Source organism: Coloeus monedula (genome assembly GCF_965178545.1).
Source record: "Coloeus monedula genome assembly, chromosome: 6".
NCBI lineage: Eukaryota > Metazoa > Chordata > Aves > Passeriformes > Corvidae > Coloeus > Coloeus monedula.
This window is the reverse complement of record NC_138786.1, coordinates 32,224,909-32,243,619: the sequence shown is the minus strand read 5'-3', so window position 1 is coordinate 32,243,619 and position 18,711 is coordinate 32,224,909. Positions and strand designations below refer to the sequence as shown.

The window sequence follows — 18,711 nt, the reverse complement described above, 5'->3', positions numbered from 1 at the left end:
GCCGGCTCGGGGAGCGAGGGCCCCCGGCGGCCTCGCCTCGGCTCCCGCTGCCGGCGGGGAAGGCGATGGGAGCCGAGCGGCGCGCGGGGCCGCGGCGCGGGCGGGAGGCCCCGAGGGCCCAGCGCCCCCTCGCGGCACGGCCGGGCGGGAGCGGCTCCGCGTCCGCCCGCTCCCCCGGCCCGCGGGGCGCGCCCGCCCCCGCCCCCCGGCCCCTGCGGAAAGTTGTCCCTGGCCCCGGAGCCACCCGGCTCCCGCCTCCCGCTTCCTGCCCCGCCGCCGCCGATTGGCCCGCCGTGCGCCCAGGAATGCGAGCCATCCCTTTAAAGCCGCGCGCGGCGGCCGGCGCCCGCAGTGTCCCGGCAGCGCCGCCACAGCTGCCTCCAGCTGCTCGCCCTTCCGCGCCGGGACAGTCGGGACCGCCCGTGGATATTGGTCGCCGGTACCCGGAGGCCGGCGCTGACCGCCCGGATCGCTCTTCCCGCAGGTAAGTGCTGAAGCGGCTTCCGCTGCGCTCGCTGTCCCGTCCGAGGGCGGCCGGGGACACCTGCGCCGTCCCCGCTGCGCAGCCTCCCTGCCTGCGGGAGTCTCGCTGGCGCCGGTCGTGGGTGCGACGGCAGCGCGGTGACCTTCCTCGTATGTGTCCCCAGACTGATTCAGAGACAGACCTTTGCCATGGGACCGGCGACTGCTCTCTGCCTCCTTCTCCTCGTGCTCGGCGGCTCAGAGACCAAGCGCACTGCAGGTAAGACCAGCTCTGTGCTGATACCCGGGGCAATCAAGGAAGGGGGGAACAAAAATAAAATACTTTGGTGCCTGTGTAGGCAGATGAAGATGTGCTCGGTGGTAAAGAGCTCCAAAGCTTTCAATGAACAAAAACGTTTTAACCTGAGCATCAGCTAGGTGGGAACAGGAAACTTTTCTCCGGTGTGGAATTTGTGTAACCTTCAGAAACAGGAGTGCAGAGTCTCCAGCACTTGAGTGTGTAGCTTGTCTACCTCTGCATTGAGCAGAGGAAAGGAGGAACATGATGTAGGAACTGACTGAAGAAGGAATGGTGTAGTAGGCTGCCATCTTGGTGCCATAGAGAAGCTGGTACTGTGCTGCTGTCACTCAGTTGGATTAAGCAAACTCACTTTGCCATGTCCTAGCATAGGAATATTGCAGTCTGGGCTTTGCTGTCTATTTCTGCGCTGCTAGAGTGTAATGAGGTGCCAGAATGGCTGCTACCTTTGTGTGTCAGCGGGTACCTGGCACTCCTGTGCCGACTGGCTCCTGTACAAGAATGCACATGTACTGCTGCACAGCAGCTCCTGGTGGGACTGCCGCATCATCGGAGCTACTGTCTGTGCCCTGATGCGAGGCACTGTGCCTCGCACGATGTGCACCAGGAGCCAAAATACTAAGCAATCCTGGGAGATAAGCACCTACTCAGCCTCTTCTTGTCCTTTTCTCATGATGCTTGTCCTGATCTCCCTCTGCAGAGTCCAGGAGTGATGATAACAGTGTCTTCGATCTCTTTGAACTCATTGGCTTCATGCGGAAGGGAGCTGGGCGCCGGGCCCCCGGGGTGTACCTGGTGAAGGGACCAGAATCCTCCAGCCCTGCTTACCGCATTGAAGATGCCAGTCGCATCCCTGCTGTCCCTGACTCAAAGTTCCAAGACTTATTAGATGCCATCCATGCTGAGAAGGGCTTCATTCTCCTGGCCACTCTTCGGCAAGCCAAGAAAAGCAGAGGCACACTGCTCTCCGTGGAACAGAAAGATGGCTCTGGTCATGTCTTCAGTCTAGTGTCAAATGGCAAGGCAGGCTCCCTGGACCTGAGCCTTTCTGGTGATGGCAAGCAGCAGTTAGTGTCAGTAGAGGATGTCTTGCTAGCTACAGGACACTGGAAGAATATCACCCTGTTTGTGCAGGAGGACCGAGCTCAGCTCTATGTGGGGTGTGAGAAAATGGAGAATGCTGAACTGGACATCCCCATCCAGAACATCTTCACTAGGGACCTGGCCAGCAGTGCCAGGCTCCGTATTGCCAAAGGGGGAGTCAATGACAACTTCCAGGTAAGACTTTCACTTACGTTTTTGCCTAGAATTGTCAGTCATCTGCTTTGAAGGTGCATTAGCTACTCAACAAGCCTAAAGAGCGACAAAGACCTCTAAATCTACTAAACTTTACTAATGGAGTTTGAAGGGTAAAGCATTAGATTTTCAGGGATGGTACTTTCTGCAGCAGTAAGAAGGCACTGAAGCTTCCAGACAGGTAGTTGCAGCTTCATTGCTCAGCTTCTTATATGAGGTTCAGAAATCCATGGGTTTTTTCCTTCCTGCCTGGAGAGCTGCCAAGTTCTTATGCTCAAGGATAAGACTGTTAGGAAGCGGGGCTCTTTTTTTATTAAGGAGAATAGAGCAATGTGTTTCACTTTCCCGTCTGTCATGAAATTACTCTGTAATATCTTACATGACCTTCAGTCTCTCCATGCAAGTGGTTCTTTCCGTTGTAGTTGCTGCAAGTAGCTGTAATTCTTCCTCTGTCCACAGGGTCTGCTGCAGAATGTGCGGTTTGTCTTTGGAACAACTCTGGAAACTATCCTGCGGAACAAAGGCTGCTCCAGCTGTAAGTTTACAATCTTCTGCATCCAATGACCTATTAAAAATAAGATTTCTCATTACATTAGAAAGACAAGTTGAAACAGAAGTCAGAAGTATGCTGACATGCAAATCCACATTGCATAAGAAATAAGATTATATTTCTGTAGGCACCCTAATGAATCGGGTGGCAGCTGTTTAGCAGGTGTTAGCCTGGAATGATTAATGCATGTGGTATAAAATGCATTTACTTTATGTCTGTTTTTTTCTCTTAGCCACTAGTGCAATCATTACTTTGGACAACCCCATCAATGGTTCCAGCCCAGCTATCCGCACTAATTACATTGGCCATAAAACAAAGGACATCCAAGCAGTCTGTGGATTTTCCTGTGATGAACTAACAAATATGTTTGTGGAACTGCAAGGGCTGCGGTCCATGGTCACAACACTTCAAGACAGAGTTCGCAAAGTGGTGAGTGTTGGTTATAACTTCATGGTACCTTTCATTAGCTAGCACTTAGTGAATTAATTATAACCTGAGTTTTGAGAGCTTGTGTAAACAGCAATAAATTCACTTTGACTTTTGTGGAAAAGGGTATTTCTGTATTAGATTGTAAATATCTTCTTTTTGCTTCTCACCCCCAAGACTGAAGAAAATGAAATCATTGCCAAAGTAGTCCAGATCACTCCTGGGGCATGCATTCATAATGGAATCTTGCACAAAAATAAAGAGGAGTGGACTATTGATAGCTGCACTGAATGTACTTGCCAGGTAAGATTCCTCACATTCACAAATCACCTGAATATAAATTCATAAGTTGGAATTAACAGATATTTCTAAACAGCATTGTTTGTTAGATTGAATCATACACAGAACTGGGCATACTAGAGAAGCCACAGAGTTACTCAGTTTATTTCATTCTACTAGATCTCTGGTATGTGGGCAGCTTCCATACCTTGTCTCAACAGTTGTATTCTAGAAAATTAATACGAAACATCACTGTGATATACCTATTAACACTTGTAGTTCCTTAATTTGGGGAATGCCTGTATTCTTTACATAAGTCCATCAGTAAACTAAAACTCAGCATCAATAGAACAAATATATAGTACTATCAGCTTTGCTAGATCGACCTTCTGTCCTCACTGAACCTCCTGCTGACCTAGTAGGAGAAGACATTCTGGTACTCGGTAGAGGCTCTTAAACTTGTGGTGTTCTTCTTTCCCTAGGAAATGCTTATAGGTGTGTCCTGTTAGCTTTTACAGATTATATGGAACAGCAATCCCTTTCGGATTTCAGTTTAGCTGTTTAAATCCCTGGATCACCTGGCAAGATACTTATGTTTTGTGTTTCACTTCTGCTGCCTGTTGTAAATATACACAAAACATACAGTTTCAGGGTTTCTTTAAACTATTTGCTTGTTCCATTTAAGTATACTTTAGCAAAAGCATTTTGCGGTACCAATCTACCAAAGAGTGGGTTAACTCTAAGCATGCCACTCTCTAGAAACTAAAGCTGAGTATTTCTGTATGTGCAATACAAGGCAACTCAAATTCTGCATCTGCTTCTTTAGCTCTCTACATCTTTTGTCTTGTACTCAGCAAATGATATTTTGACTTCTGCATGCGCCTCGTTCCTACCATCCTTCTTACTCAATGTTAGCTGTAATTGCCTTAATCTAGTAATTTGCTTGGTGAGATTAAAATAGTAATCATGAGAGCATTCTTCTGACCAAGCTGCTACCTTCAAGAAGCAAAACTACAGACTGCCCTTTAGATCTTATTGAGATTGGAGGTGGGTGTTCTTACCCTGCCTGTTTGGCTTACAGATCAAAAACCTCTAAGTATAAGTTGTAGATTTCATGGCTCTTGAGCAGAGTCCACTAAACTCATTTTATCTTTACCATATAATCATCTTAAATCCATATTAACTGAAAAGAAAGTTGACTTCTCATTGTTTCATTTCTTTGAAATCTGACCTTATACTTTGAGTATCACATAATTGTCATTTACTCTAGCCAGCATCTGCTAGCTACTCTTGATAAAACTTCACCAGAACCAAAATATTTCTGCTTTTGACTAAAAAGTAATGGGTGAGAATGGAAACGAGATGAAGTTTGACTGAAAATACCTGTGACTACCCCTTGAGTTGTATTAGCTCTAAATACAAGGGTCTCTGCTTTAGATATGCTATTGAGTCTTAAAGTTCTGCAGAAAAGGTCTCTATTATTTACCCAGACTCCAGACATTGTTTATATTCCACTTGGTAACTGTAATTCTCACAACTCTTTATAGAACTCTGCCACTATATGCCGGAAAGTGTCCTGTCCTCTCATGCCTTGTTCCAATGCCACCGTGCCTGATGGCGAGTGCTGCCCTCGGTGCTGGCGTAAGTACTGAATATTTTCACAGTTCTATAGCAGTTGGCCACATCTAACTAGAAACATGCTGCTCTGCAATATACCAGAACTGGATATCCAAGGGAAACCTTGCACTACTGAAGTAAGGTTAATCTGATGCCTCTTTGAGGCTAATCACTTACATGATATATGTTCAAATATTTTCTACAATATGCAATATACTGATGTGTTTGAGTTCATGGCCTTTATCTCATACAAGAAAGGAAGATGCATGTGGCCTCTGAGGACAGTTGTGTCCTTTTCGCTGAGAGAGGGGTGGGAGAAAAGCTATGGAAAAGCATGTACCTGGAGTCTTATTCAGAACTGTATCCCTCTGCAGCTAGCGACTATGCAGATGATGGATGGTCTCCTTGGTCTGAGTGGACCTCATGTTCTGTGACCTGTGGTAACGGGATTCAGCAGAGAGGGCGTTCCTGTGACAGTCTCAATAACCGCTGTGAAGGCTCCTCTGTACAGACTCGGACTTGCCACCTTCAAGAGTGTGATAAGAGATGTAAGTACTTAATCTGGTCATGCTGGTAGTAAAACAGAGGCTGCATTTATTGGCTAAATGTTGAAAGCAAAGATTACCATGTAGCTCTGTCACTGGCATGGATCCATGGCTTCTAGCTTTTTAAGGACTTGTATTAATCAGGTAGAGAGGAGCAGAGAGTTAATGCAGTAAACAGGCATGTTTGGGCACTGCTCCCAGGACAAAATTTGATGCCAGTTTAAGTATGAAATTTCTCTAGTTGCAAAACTTGATCTGTGACAGTGAGGAGGCTATCCATTACACATGGAGTCTTTGGTACAGTCCTGGTACTGGCTATGTCCTAGGTGCTGTACAGCTGAAGTCTTCAGAAACTATGAATAACAGAAATCTCTCTTGTAGTTAAACAGGATGGTGGCTGGAGTCACTGGTCCCCATGGTCATCATGTTCTGTCACTTGTGGCACGGGCATCATCACTAGAATTCGTCTCTGCAACTCTCCAGTACCACAGCTGAATGGCAAACCTTGTGAGGGTGAAGCAAGAGAAAACAAAGCCTGTCAGAAAGATCCTTGCCCAAGTAAGTGTGTCGTGGTGGTAACTAGTAGTTGGTAAATAATGGTGAACTTCCTGAGTAGTTACTAAATAAGCTTGTTCTAGTAGTATTCTCTCTTTAAACTTAGAGGTGGGCTACGTAAAACCTCACAAGTTAGTTTCAGATGAAACTATTTTTATGCCTCTTCTTTATGCCTCTTTAATCGAGTCCATTAATTCTGTGATTTATGTCAGAACAATGCCCAAAGTGCTCTCACTACAAAAGTAATAGTCCTTAGTCAGGTAGAAACTCGTTGTAGCACTGAATTTAAAGCTATACATGTCTTCCAACTTCTTCTCCCTTTAGTTAATGGCAATTGGGGACCATGGTCTCCATGGGATGCTTGCACAGTGACATGTGGAGGAGGACTTCAGAAACGTAGCCGTCTCTGCAATAATCCCGAGCCTCAGTATGGTGGGAAGACTTGTGTAGGTGAAGCTAGAGGGACTCAGGTCTGCAACAAACAAGACTGTCCGATTGGTGAGCATCCATTTTCCCATAAACATCTGAAGGTTGTTGACAATCTTGAAAATACCAATGTAAAGTCTGTAAACCTCAAGGGCTAGAATTTTAAACCATGATATCAGCCAAATACAGTACTGTAGCAGCACGGTAAGCATCCTTTATCGTAACACTTTCTCACTTGTTTCACAGATGGGTGTCTGTCTAATCCCTGCTTTGCGGGGGCTACATGTACCAGCGCCCCTGATGGTTCCTGGAAGTGTGGTGCCTGTCCTGCTGGCTACCATGGTGATGGTATTCACTGCCAAGATATTGATGAGGTAAGAAGACTATAGTTTGCTCCTTGAAAGGGAATGAAAGAAAACAGGAAGGGAGAATGGAATCACTGTTTTATAATGCTAACTGTTGTTCTCCTTTATCTCAAACACTTCTTTCAGTGCAAAGAGGTTCCTGATGCCTGCTTTGTCTTCAATGGAGTGCACAGGTGTGAGAATACTGAACCTGGGTACAACTGTCTGCCTTGTCCACCACGTTTCACTGGAACACAGCCCTTTGGCCGCAGTGTTGAGGATGCCATGAGTAACAAACAGGTATTGTCAATTTGAGAATTGTCCTGGGTTACGAAATCTCACAAAGTTTCTAAAAAACAGAAAACACCTATGTGTTTTAGGCAAAAAGGACTTGGAGCATTTAATAAAACACCATCTTCTGTGAGAAGAAGCATTAAGCAATTTCTTTTGGAGATCAAAATGAGTTTTAAATATCAGCCATGGAGGATTCAGAGTTTACACATAATTTTTGGAGTAAATCAGTATTCACTAATGGTACAACAGTATGTGCCTCAGCGATATCTTAGTGCTTGGTTCCATTTGATAATATAGAAGGTTTGAACAAGAAAAATAATTAGTGCAAAGACTGGTACTGGAGTTGAGGACTGGAAGAAAGCCATGTATGAAGCTTCTTTTTTTCCTGATTGATTAGGATTTTTTGAATCTCTGGGGGAAAAGTGAGGGATAAAAAAATGTTTTCAGTGGGTTTAATTTCTGTGTGGTCTTCTAGGTCTGCAAGCCACGTAACCCATGCACAGATGGAACACATGACTGCAACAAGAATGCCAAATGCAATTACCTTGGCCACTTCAGTGACCCCATGTATCGCTGTGAATGTAAACCAGGCTATGCTGGCAATGGTATAATATGTGGAGAAGACACTGACTTAGATGGATGGCCAAATGAGAACCTGGTTTGTGTTGCCAATGCCACTTACCACTGTAAAAAAGTAAGTTTATCCTCTTTTACCATCTACCATTATAACAGCCTAAGCTATTAAAATATTGTCTCTGCAAATAACCTTCTAGAGATAGAGAAGGTTTAGGGATACTCTTGTCAAGGCATTGCTAGGAGGATCTTGCTGTTGCTGTATTGCTTTATATATTCTTGTGATATGGGAAAAAATGAAGCCAGATCATTGTAGATGTTCTGGGAAGATTCTAGTTTAGGCCATACCTGTATCAGCTTTGCTCTGACAGATAGCTGTCTCCAGGGGAAGAAAAGCAGGGTAAGATTCTCAAAAGCAAACCAGCCTTTATTTTAAAAATTATTTAACTGTGGCTGTCTAAGACTTATTACTGTAATGACTAGATTAAATGGAGAGAATTACAGTAAGGCAACTCCTGCCTGGTTGAGGTGTTATGATTTTGCCTAATGATTAGATTTTACCTGCTCAAATCCATATTGTAATCATACCAGAACTGAACACCTCTGTGTACTTCCTCCTTTCTAGGATAACTGCCCTAATCTGCCTAACTCAGGGCAGGAAGACTATGATAAGGATGGGATTGGTGATGCCTGTGACAATGATGATGATGATGATGGCATTCCTGATGACCGGGTAAGAAAACAGAAAAGATTAGCCTTTGAATATGTGGCTTTCCCATTCCCCTTCCTAAAGCTGGGGTCTAGCTTCTAACCTTAATCTTAAAAGAGGACCATAGGAAATTGCTGGCACTGACAGCTATCCTAGAAACCTCAGATATGCATAACTATGCACACAAACCTTCTGCAGCTGTTTAAACTTTGGAAGTGAGTTTTCCTTTTTCAATCAGCCATTCATACACTCATGCCAGCAACAGGGTGTTTTCAGATAGTAGCATTTGAGTTTTAACTATTTCCCCACCTTTCATTTCTTCTTTCATATAGCAGTACAAGCACAAGCAGAATCTTGTTAGAGCTTTAATTTGACTCTTTTTAAAACTTGACTTTTCTTGCTTTTGCAGGACAACTGTCCATTCATCTACAACCCACAGCAGTATGACTACGACAGGGATGATGTTGGTGACCGTTGCGACAACTGTCCCTACAATCACAACCCTGATCAAACTGACACTGACAACAATGGAGAAGGAGATGCATGTGCAATAGATATTGATGGAGATGGTAGGTGGCCTCTAATCGTTCCTTTATATGGTCTTCTAATCAGCCATTAATCCAATGTAATTCTGATTTCGTACCAAAATTTCATCCCTGAACACACAGAAGTTCTCTTGTGGTGGTTTCAGGACGTGAAGGCTACTGAAGGAACAGTTAGGACTAATGGAAATTCCCTTTGGAATATATACACTTTGCCACAGTTCAGTTCTAGCTCCACTCTCACAAGGCAGTAGGAGCAGAAGTGTGTGGCAGAGCTGTTGATGAGTCATCATTCAAGGCTTTTAAATGCTGCTCAAAATGCTTTAAAAAATGTATCAAGAAGTGTGTGGTGGCTTTATCCAGTCCTTTGCAGAATTTAGATGTCTGACTTTCATTCATGAACTTTTACAGGGGTGCTTAATGAAAGGGACAACTGCCAGTATGTCTACAATGTAGACCAGAGGGATACAGACTTGGATGGTGTTGGAGATCAGTGTGATAACTGTCCACTGGAACACAACCCTGACCAGGTAAGGGATTTGAATTGTGTAAGTAGAGGACTGGTGGGCTAAAAAATGTAGTATGTTGTGTGTTGTAGAAAATATTTGAACAAGTTACACCTGAAATTTGACTTGTCACAAATCATTCTTACTACTTTCCCAAATGGTGCCTTTATCCAATAACATGCTCTCAGAGTTTGAACAGCTGGTAGGTATTTTCTGAAAAGTAGCTGTAGTGAAGATCTGTGAGACTACTTGTTTCCTAAACATTTCTTAGGTTTGTCAGTTGTGGTGATCCTCATAGTGAGAATATTAAATACTTTGGGAATATTGTGTAAAATCTGGGTAGTGGAACAACACAAAGTCATTCTTTAAACTTTGTCCCTAAGCTTGAAGCCAACTGCATTTCAGAAGATAACTTCTACTTCCAGTAAGTGGAAGGCAGCACAAGTTGCTTTTCCCTAAGAAAAAGGCATATTCTGACACTTCTAAAATTCATCTGCATAAAAATCTAGGGGGATCCAGACTCTCAGACAACTTACTGATTCAAAAATCAAAGTCAGAAGTAGATAAAGCCTGTGACATCCTGTCGGTTAAAAGACTGTAAGTTTAATAGCTTCAGGGACATATCTGGAATGTTTGAAGGGTTAGAAAAGCTGTTGCAAATCAGTGGAATGTAGTGTAGTGTAGTGTGGCCATGTAGCCTAAAAGCAGTGTTACTTGAAGGGTTTAAACAGATAACACAAAATTTCTTAGTCATTGTCACTTGCTTTACTATTTCCCCACTTGAGGGAGGGAATCACCTGAAGATTCTTTGAGGCAGCTCCTTTCAGGAAGATCTTTCTCTTATGACTTTGAAATCTTAATATAAGACTCTAATGGCTTTCCAAACACTATCCCAATCAAGTTCTAGAAGTGGAGATACTAGATTTCAAGTACCAGAGTTAGTAGCTAATCCAACAGTGTATGGTATGCCTTGTGTCTGCACCAGGGTCATCCACCTTTGTTAACAAGACTACCAGGCTCAACATGAGGCAGTCTCAGGGATGATGGGATTGTTTGTCTTAGTTCAGCAGCTGATTAAGCAAATGACTGGCTAAAATCTGTGATCAGCAAATGCACTAGTTAGTTAATGCAGTCTGTTACCACTATGGGAACCATTGTCTTGACTGATGAATCAAGGGGCATGAAGAGCATTAGAGGCTTTTATGATAAGAGAAAGTTATGCTGTGGTGTAGAAGCTGTAACACCAAGAGTTGGTAGACTGTTTTTATGTTAGTCTCTACTGATAGGTACAGAGTAGTCCAACCCTCATTTGGCCCTTGAAACCCCCTTGCTGCCAGGGAAGGTAGGACATAAAGTACCCTGTTTCCAATATGGTAGATTAGTGACAGAAGAGGCATGTGGCAAAGGCACAAGATAGCTGATGATCACACTGCTTTCTGATGCTGTGGATTCAAACTGAAACCACAACAAGACTAAAGTAGCATAAAACCAGTTAGCACAGGCAGTTTTAAGTGTGTGTTAATCCACTCACTATATCCATCTTAGCTCTTGATAAAGCAAGCAGAAGTCCCAATCAATTCTACATATTAAGGCTCCTATTTCAGAGACTCCTATCTTAGCCTTCTTTGGGTGGCTTTTTAAAATGTTATATTTTTCTCCTCTGATAGGAAGACAGTGATTCTGATCGCATAGGTGATCAGTGTGATAACAACCAGGACATTGATGAAGATGGCCATCAAAATAACCTTGATAACTGCCCCTATGTGCCCAATGCCAATCAAGCTGACCATGATAAGGATGGAAAAGGTGATGCCTGTGACCATGATGATGACAATGATGGTATCCCTGATGACAAAGATAACTGCAGATTGGTTGCCAACCCAGATCAAGCTGATTCTGATGGTAAGATAACCAGTATCATAATAACATTTTAAGAGTATCTTCCAATAGTTTTATGCTATTTTTTTTCACACTATTTAATGTTGGACAAAACTAAGTAACAAAAAACCCGAATGTCTTTACCAGAAAAAAACTGAATGTTGTTATAGTGCTTCTCAGGGTAAAGATTGATGTAAAAATGACCACATATCCAACTTTCTCCTAAGTCACTATCAGGCTGGAGTGAAGGGGCATTTATACAGTAGCTGTTGTGGCTTCTGTCATGTGTCTGCCAAGTACCTGGGCAGTCAGAGATCTGACTCTTTTTAAAACCATCTGCAATTCAGACTTCAACTCTCAAGCTGTAAGGCTCAGAAGCAAACAATGGTGGTGACATAATGGTAAAATTACTTTTTATTCTACAGGTGATGGACGTGGAGATGCTTGCAAAGATGATTTTGACCAAGACAGTGTGCCAGACATTGATGATATCTGCCCTGAAAATGTGGAAATTAGTGAGACTGATTTCCGAAGATTTCAGATGATTCCCCTGGATCCCAAGGGAACATCCCAAAATGATCCAAACTGGGTTGTTCGTCACCAGGGTAAAGAACTGGTTCAGACAGTCAACTGTGACCCTGGCCTTGCAGTCGGTAAGGGGAAAAATTTAATAGGCACTGTTGTTTGGGGTTGTTTGAGTTTTTTGTTTGTTGGGAGGGAGGGGCAGGGGGTTGCTTGGTTGTTTTTTTTAGTTGGGGTGGGGAAGAGGAAGAGAACCTGAGAAAATATTAAGGAGTTTTTTAAGAATTGCAAAAAAGTAGCACCTAAAACTTTATCCTTTAATCTCCCCATAGGTTTTGATGAATTCAATGCCGTGGACTTCAGTGGTACCTTCTTTATCAATACAGAAAGGGATGATGATTATGCTGGCTTTGTATTTGGCTACCAATCTAGCAGTCGTTTCTATGTTGTCATGTGGAAGCAGATCACCCAGTCTTACTGGGACTCCACACCAACCAAAGCTCAAGGATATTCAGGTCTCTCCATCAAAGTTGTGAATTCCACCACTGGTCCAGGAGAACACCTTCGTAATGCTCTGTGGCACACAGGAAACACTCCTGGCCAGGTAAGAGTGGCCACACAGAAGAGTGCTTACTACATGCTGAAGTACTCTTAACATGATAACATGAGTACTCCAGTGTAATAACATACTCTTCTGAGTAAGGCAGGCTGTTCTTCCAGCAACTTAGACACTTAGAGGGGGCTCACACCTGCTGATCATGTAGGCTTCTTGGCAAAGACCAATAACTGTAATTTTTCCTAATCATGCAAAATACTGTAAACAATTAACAGGATTGCTTGCTGCAGACAGGCTTTCCAGCAGCAGTGAATCAATTGTTTCTGTAACTGTGCTGTAGCTTCCAATTTACATTTTTAAAAGTAAATTTAAATGCAGTTGATTTCAGAAGATCCTATTACAGAGCCTAATTACTTACTTGCAGCCTTTAAAAGTAAGGCACCTTCATGTCAAAATAACTGCTGTGTTATCTCTGGCCTTTGGTTAATAAAAAAATATTCTGTTGTAGGTGAGAACTTTGTGGCATGATCCTCGTCACATAGGCTGGAAAGACTTCACTGCATACAGATGGCGACTTAGCCATAGACCAAAGACTGGCTACATCAGGTGAGCATCATCCTTCTATCTGAAGTAAATGTCACAGGGAAAATGGATGTCTGTGAAGATTAACCTCATAGGACCTTGTCAAAGATGGCTGAGCTGTTGTCTCTTGTAGGGTTGTAATGTATGAAGGGAAGAAAATCATGGCAGACTCAGGACCAATCTATGATAAAACCTATGCTGGTGGTCGGCTAGGATTATTTGTCTTCTCTCAAGAAATGGTGTTCTTCTCAGACCTTAAATATGAATGCAGAGGTAAGGATGACATTGCATTTAAGAGATCCTATATAAGTGAATTGGTTCAAGAAAGCTCCAGATGTAAGAGCCAAGAGGGAAAGTTTGGCTGTGACCTTTCATGGTTCACTCTCAAGTTCTGCAGGCAGAAACAGGACACCTTCTCAATAAACTCTTCACAGTCAAAAATTTAAATGTATAAAATCTAAGTATATTTCTATTGTATTATTTCAAAGTATCAGGAATCCATTGAGTTCCAGAAATTAAATACATCTTGAATCTCCTTTAAAGTGCTGACTAGAATGAATGAAAACATATGACAAAATCTAAGGCAGAAATGCAAAATACTGACTTTAGTAAGTGAAAAACTGATTAGTTTAAAAGTAAGCAAAGTAGAAGGTTGTCCATATATTGCAGTCTTGAAGTTCAGTGGAAGTCAGCGTGTACAAGTAGTTCCAGCTGTCCTAGTCTTCTGAAATTGTGACTTCGTTATGTAATGGTTACATAGATTAGATTCTGAAGTCTAACTTAAGGAAGTACCTACATGAAAGTACACTTTCAGTTTTCTTTACAAATGTCCCTAGGCATTAATGACTTGGACATAATCATGCATAATACACAGAAATATTTAAATATATCTTTTCTTTTTTCACAGATCCATAATCACAAGGTTGTTGGATTCAGAGACTATTTAAAAATGCTGGTAATTGCACCTTTTGAAACATTTAGCCTTACAAATCCTGGGATTATTCCTTCCTTTCTTCTTTCTGCGTAAGTGTGGACTCAAAACACATGACCTGCCTCAAGAGAATGCTTTTGAGAGAATGAAAGTGAGAACATACTTGGTATCTGACCTCTGCTGAAGTGGAAGGAAACAAACATGTCTTGCAAATGAGAATTGTTGTCACTGAACAAGCACTCTTCTTTCAGTAGGAAAGATATTTGTTTGCTGTTTATCACAGTGCAGTGTCACTGCCTCTCTAACTGGAGGTCCCATGGAGTAGCATTTTGTAAAAAGAACATCTTTGGATGTGCTGTGGACTACTTAAACTGAAGACCTTGTGTGGGGAAAAGGGGTTTGGGTGGGAGGGGGAACTCTAGGTCTTTCTTTTTTCTTAATGGGGTAGAGAATTTTTTTTAAGGAAGGCTGTGCTACTTTGGTTTACATCCATTTAACTTGGAGAAATTATTGTTTTCTATGTCATACCTTTCAGATGAAAACATAGCCTTACTCTATTTGTGGTAAGCTAGATCAGCTGCTGTATACAGGACAAAACAGATAGCCTAAAACTGATTTCTGTCATGGGAGGCGAGAAAGAGGATAAAAACTGGTACACTGGATCACACCAGCTTTGGGAGAACTGGGATTTACAATTAGATTCTGTTTTTTCCTGATTTAGATGCAGGTCTTGCTTATCTTTAAATGTGTTCTTTCAGCTATGGTGCCAGAAAGCACCACCATCTCAGCTGGTCCTTCAGGAGACCAGCACATGCTTCACTTTTTATGGTTAAAGAGGCACAAAAATAATGTAATGAAAACATTCCTTTTCTACATGCCATAGATGTTTTAAACCCCTCGCTTCTTTAGAGGGGAGGAAAAGGGGCCTGTAGATAAAATTGTAAAATATTTATTTTTGCCTATTCTTGATGTTATAAGGACTGAGGGATTATTGATTAAAACAAGAAATGCGTCAAGACTATCCACCTAATCATTGTTACAAGTCTTCATGACTGTAAGATTGTAAATACAGATTATTTATTATCTCTGTTCTATACTGAAACTAGAGAGGGTTTAGTTGAGAAAAAAAATCTTGTCTGGAGCAGGTAGTGGTGATGTATTTGTTACAAAGAGCAGTTTTCCCATAAAGGCTTTGAGGCACAAGGAAAAGTGAGGGTGTGGGCAATGGGATGTTTGTTTTTCTCAGTCTGAGCTCAATGTTGGCTTTTCCTTTCTTTGTGCAAGGCAGTTGGTAGCCTGGCAGGCAACTGTTCTGTAGTGCTAAAATTCAAGTCTCTTTAGATGGTAGCAGTTTCTGTCCCATCCATTGCACTAGAGGTGAGGGAATGCCATTCACCATCTTAGTGTTCTCTAGTGCTGGGAAATGTCTGTGATGCTTTACCACTGGTCAGTGGGCCTAACCCAGAGCCAGGATAGCTGCCCTGAGGAGATTGCAGCGAGAGGCACAAGGACAGCCCTCAATAACCATTTAACAGGCTCTTTGGGCCACTGCACGCTGAGTGTTGTAACTAGTGATGTGCAGCTACTAAAGAAGGAATTCATTACAGACTAGACAATTTCAGGAGCTCCTTGCAAAAGAGGGAGAGGCCTCGATGTACATTAAAAGACTGTTTTCCCCAACAGAAGGGGCAGCATCCTTATACCTATAATATTGCATTGTCTTTTCAAAAAACGGAAAGAAATGAACATGGTGAAAGTTTTACGTACAAATATTACCTCATTGTTGTGTGACTGAGAAAAACCTTTGGAGTAAGCAGAGTTCAAATCTCTAACAAACTTTAAAGCTACTGTAGTACTAAAAAGTTAATGCTGTACATAGTCAAAATTTCTTTGCAGAAAATGTATTCCCAGTAAGGAAATGGCATTGGAAAAAAAAAAGTCAAATACAATTTCTAATGTTGTATTATATTTTTTCCTGTCATCTTGTATACCATTGCTTATATTTTTATAAATTATTTTTCTCATTGCCATTGTAATAGTTAATCACATAATTGTGTAGATAGGCTATTTAAATAATTTATCATGAAATGCTACCTGTAGAGTTAGTATTTCTATTTTTATAAAAAGTTTGCACACTGAAGATTTTTTTGCTTCCCTCCTCCCGATGTTTTTGCTAGCATAATTTTCTAAGACCATGCTTTTTTTGTAAACATTTTTAACCATTTTTCCATTCTAAAGTTTTGTAAGTTGTACAATAAAGCTTCTTACATACAAAGAACAATAAACCACCAAGGACATTTATATTTATACCTTTGTGCTCTGGTTTTATTAATGTTTTGTAATACATCTCTGGATCACTGATGTGTTATTTGTGTCAAATTTGGCTTCAGTGCAAGATTTTCTCTGTACTTTTTACATTACAACTACACTGAGGGGGTGCACCTGAGCTGTTACCCTACATTAACAGCTGGTCCGCCTGAAGGCACTGCTGCAGTTAACACAGCACGGGCAGCTGGCGCATTTGGTTCTGAAGGCTTCACACGAAGACTCCTAAGCTGTGCTGCCCTTGATGCAGCCACAAGGCAAAACAGTTTTTGAGAGACTGCAATCATCCCCAGCCAGGCCAGCCCTTTCACATGAAAAGAGGCAGCATTATTGGCTCTTTGCAGGGGCAGGTGCATTAGACTCTCCAGACTGAAACTGCTAGTGTGATCAAAGAGCTCATGCCAGGGCACTCAATCAACTTCTAGAACCTGCTGCTAAAATGAAGAACAGTTAAGACTGGTTCCTTGATATTTACTTGCAGCAGCAGCTTGTCCTGTGTACCCCTTTGCAAAGGCAGATTCTAGATACCTACCTGAGAAGTGTAGTTAGGGGGTCCTGCAGTTATTGAAAATTAATCTTTACATCTCCTTTTCCTGAGGATGAAGAGTCCTGCTCAATGTCATTACACTTTTGAGGGCAGTTCTGTATATTTAATTTTTTCCCTGAGAGCAAGGAGAGCAAAGAAAGAACTCCTGGCCTGTTAAAAGGGGCCAGGAATTTCTGCCCTCATCAGTTACAGGCTTGTCTGCTTGACTTCTCTGCAATGAGAGGGGATAGTGGGAGTGCACTGTCAGTGTAACCCGTCTGATCTTATCTGGGCCTGCAATATCATGTCCTGCACTTTTGGTCTCTAACTCTCTTCAGGCCTCCCAAGGACACTGAGAAGACTGAGAACTACAAAAAACAAGGACAGTTCTAAACTGGAGAAATCTCTTCATTTACTTGCAGGAAAAAGGATATAACCTTTAAGCCAAACAGTTTTCTGGACATATATCTGTATCTGAACATATCTATACATGGATATATGTAAGTTTAACCAAAAGTTTGAAACAGAGAACTGCTGATGCTGCTGGGGAAGATAGCCTTGGCAGCCCATTCCAGTGATCTTGTCTGAGCCATGCCAAACTTTCATGCTAACTTATCACATGCATTTATGTAGCTTTTCTTGCCATTAGAACAAAAAAGGCAAGCCATATGCTTTGTGTTAACTCATAGCTTAACTAAGTCCCCCCTCTTTTTGCTTGGTGGATGTGCATACAGTAGGACACAAGAAGGAGTTATAGTTGAGGTTAAGTTAGTCCTTGTCCAAAGAAGCAACTACTTAAGAAAAACTAAACAGCAAGGACATGGAAGATAGCCACACTTCACAGGGCAGAGAAGCCTATGGGAAATTGGCTGTTCCCAACTCCCTGAAGGCTCATCGGTGGAACACGTAGGTGTACCAACCAATGCATGCCATTTCTAGTGTTACTTGGTATGGGCCAACTATTTTTGCATAAGTAATATTTTAATTTCATGCTACTGTAGAGAACACGATGTTTTTCTTCCACAACACGCTCTTCTCAGAGCCCATGCTAATGGCAGCACCTTAAGTTTTAAAGTGGTCATCTGCATCAAACCTATATTCAACAGGTGTAGTAGTTTAACCTGTAGGTATTCATAAGCTATGGAGATAAAGACTGAGATAAGTGTAGAAAGATCTGCATCTTAATGACAACAGTGCATTTTTTACTGATATTGGCATGATTTTTGCAGGGAAGTCCACAGTAATTAGTAGATTTTCAGTAAATTAATTTTGGAAAGATTGTTGAGATTGCAAAAGTAAGCATCTTAAAGTATCCACAAGGCGAGTTCTTATTTCTCATCTTTTCAAAAGAGAAAACACAGGTGCATAAAGTTGTACAGATATTTATCTGCATGAAGCAGAGTAATGACAAGAGGAAGAGAATTCATTAAAAAAAGTGTTTGGCAAGCAGAAGTCTTAAAGATAAAATCTTCCACAGGAAATCCATAAAATTAGAGAAGTATCATAGAGAAACTTGGATTTTCAAATTTAAACAAATCCCAGGAAGCCCAGACACCATTTGTCTTTCATTTTTCAACTGCTTTCAAAGTCAATAACTGCTAGCCTAGGCAAAACATACAGGGCTAAACTGAGGGCTGCTTAGACTCTGGGTCCATCTCCCTTGATGACTCTGCTCACAAAACACATATGGAGAGACCATTTTAGTGTTATTGTAAAATTAGGGTAGAATGCCTCTGGCAATACCCTTCCCACCAAAACTATGCATACCAAATACACAAAGCAAACAATAAGAAAACAATGGCACAGATCAGTATTTCCACAAGAAAACAGCAGATTTTTAAGGGAAAAAAGTTCTAAATACAGAATACCTGCCTATAAAGCGAAATTGTTCATGCACTTTAGCACTCTACAAGTTACTAAATGCTCCAGAATATTCTAGTTTACTGGA

At 42.0% G+C, this 18,711-nt stretch overlaps 1 protein-coding gene across 1 annotated transcript; it reads left to right on the top strand.

Moving 5' to 3' along the window:
* Positions 1-370: 370 nt before the first annotated feature.
* THBS1 (thrombospondin 1) lies at positions 371-16,219 on the top strand. Its single transcript, XM_082282785.1, has 22 exons — positions 371-484; positions 648-742; positions 1,482-2,059; positions 2,537-2,612; positions 2,860-3,056; positions 3,231-3,356; positions 4,880-4,973; positions 5,324-5,497; positions 5,876-6,052; positions 6,374-6,547; positions 6,722-6,849; positions 6,967-7,119; positions 7,589-7,807; positions 8,312-8,419; positions 8,805-8,964; positions 9,349-9,467; positions 11,111-11,345; positions 11,747-11,974; positions 12,176-12,447; positions 12,908-13,005; positions 13,115-13,254; positions 13,889-16,219. The coding sequence occupies exons 2-22, from the start codon at positions 673-675 to the stop codon at positions 13,894-13,896; spliced, it is 3,534 nt and encodes a 1,177-aa protein (XP_082138911.1). The 5' UTR covers positions 371-484; positions 648-672; the 3' UTR covers positions 13,897-16,219.
* The last annotated feature ends 2,492 nt before the right edge of the window (positions 16,220-18,711 follow it).

Coding starts and splice junctions, on each gene's coding strand:
- THBS1 (XM_082282785.1), top strand. CDS start 673: ATGGGACCGGCGACTGCTCTCTGCCTCCTTCTCCTCGTGCTCGGCGGC. Junction 5,498..5,875: donor TCAAGAGTGTGATAAGAGAT/GTAAGTACTTAA, acceptor TCTCTCTTGTAG/TTAAACAGGATGGTGGCTGG. Junction 7,808..8,311: donor CCACTTACCACTGTAAAAAA/GTAAGTTTATCC, acceptor CCTCCTTTCTAG/GATAACTGCCCTAATCTGCC.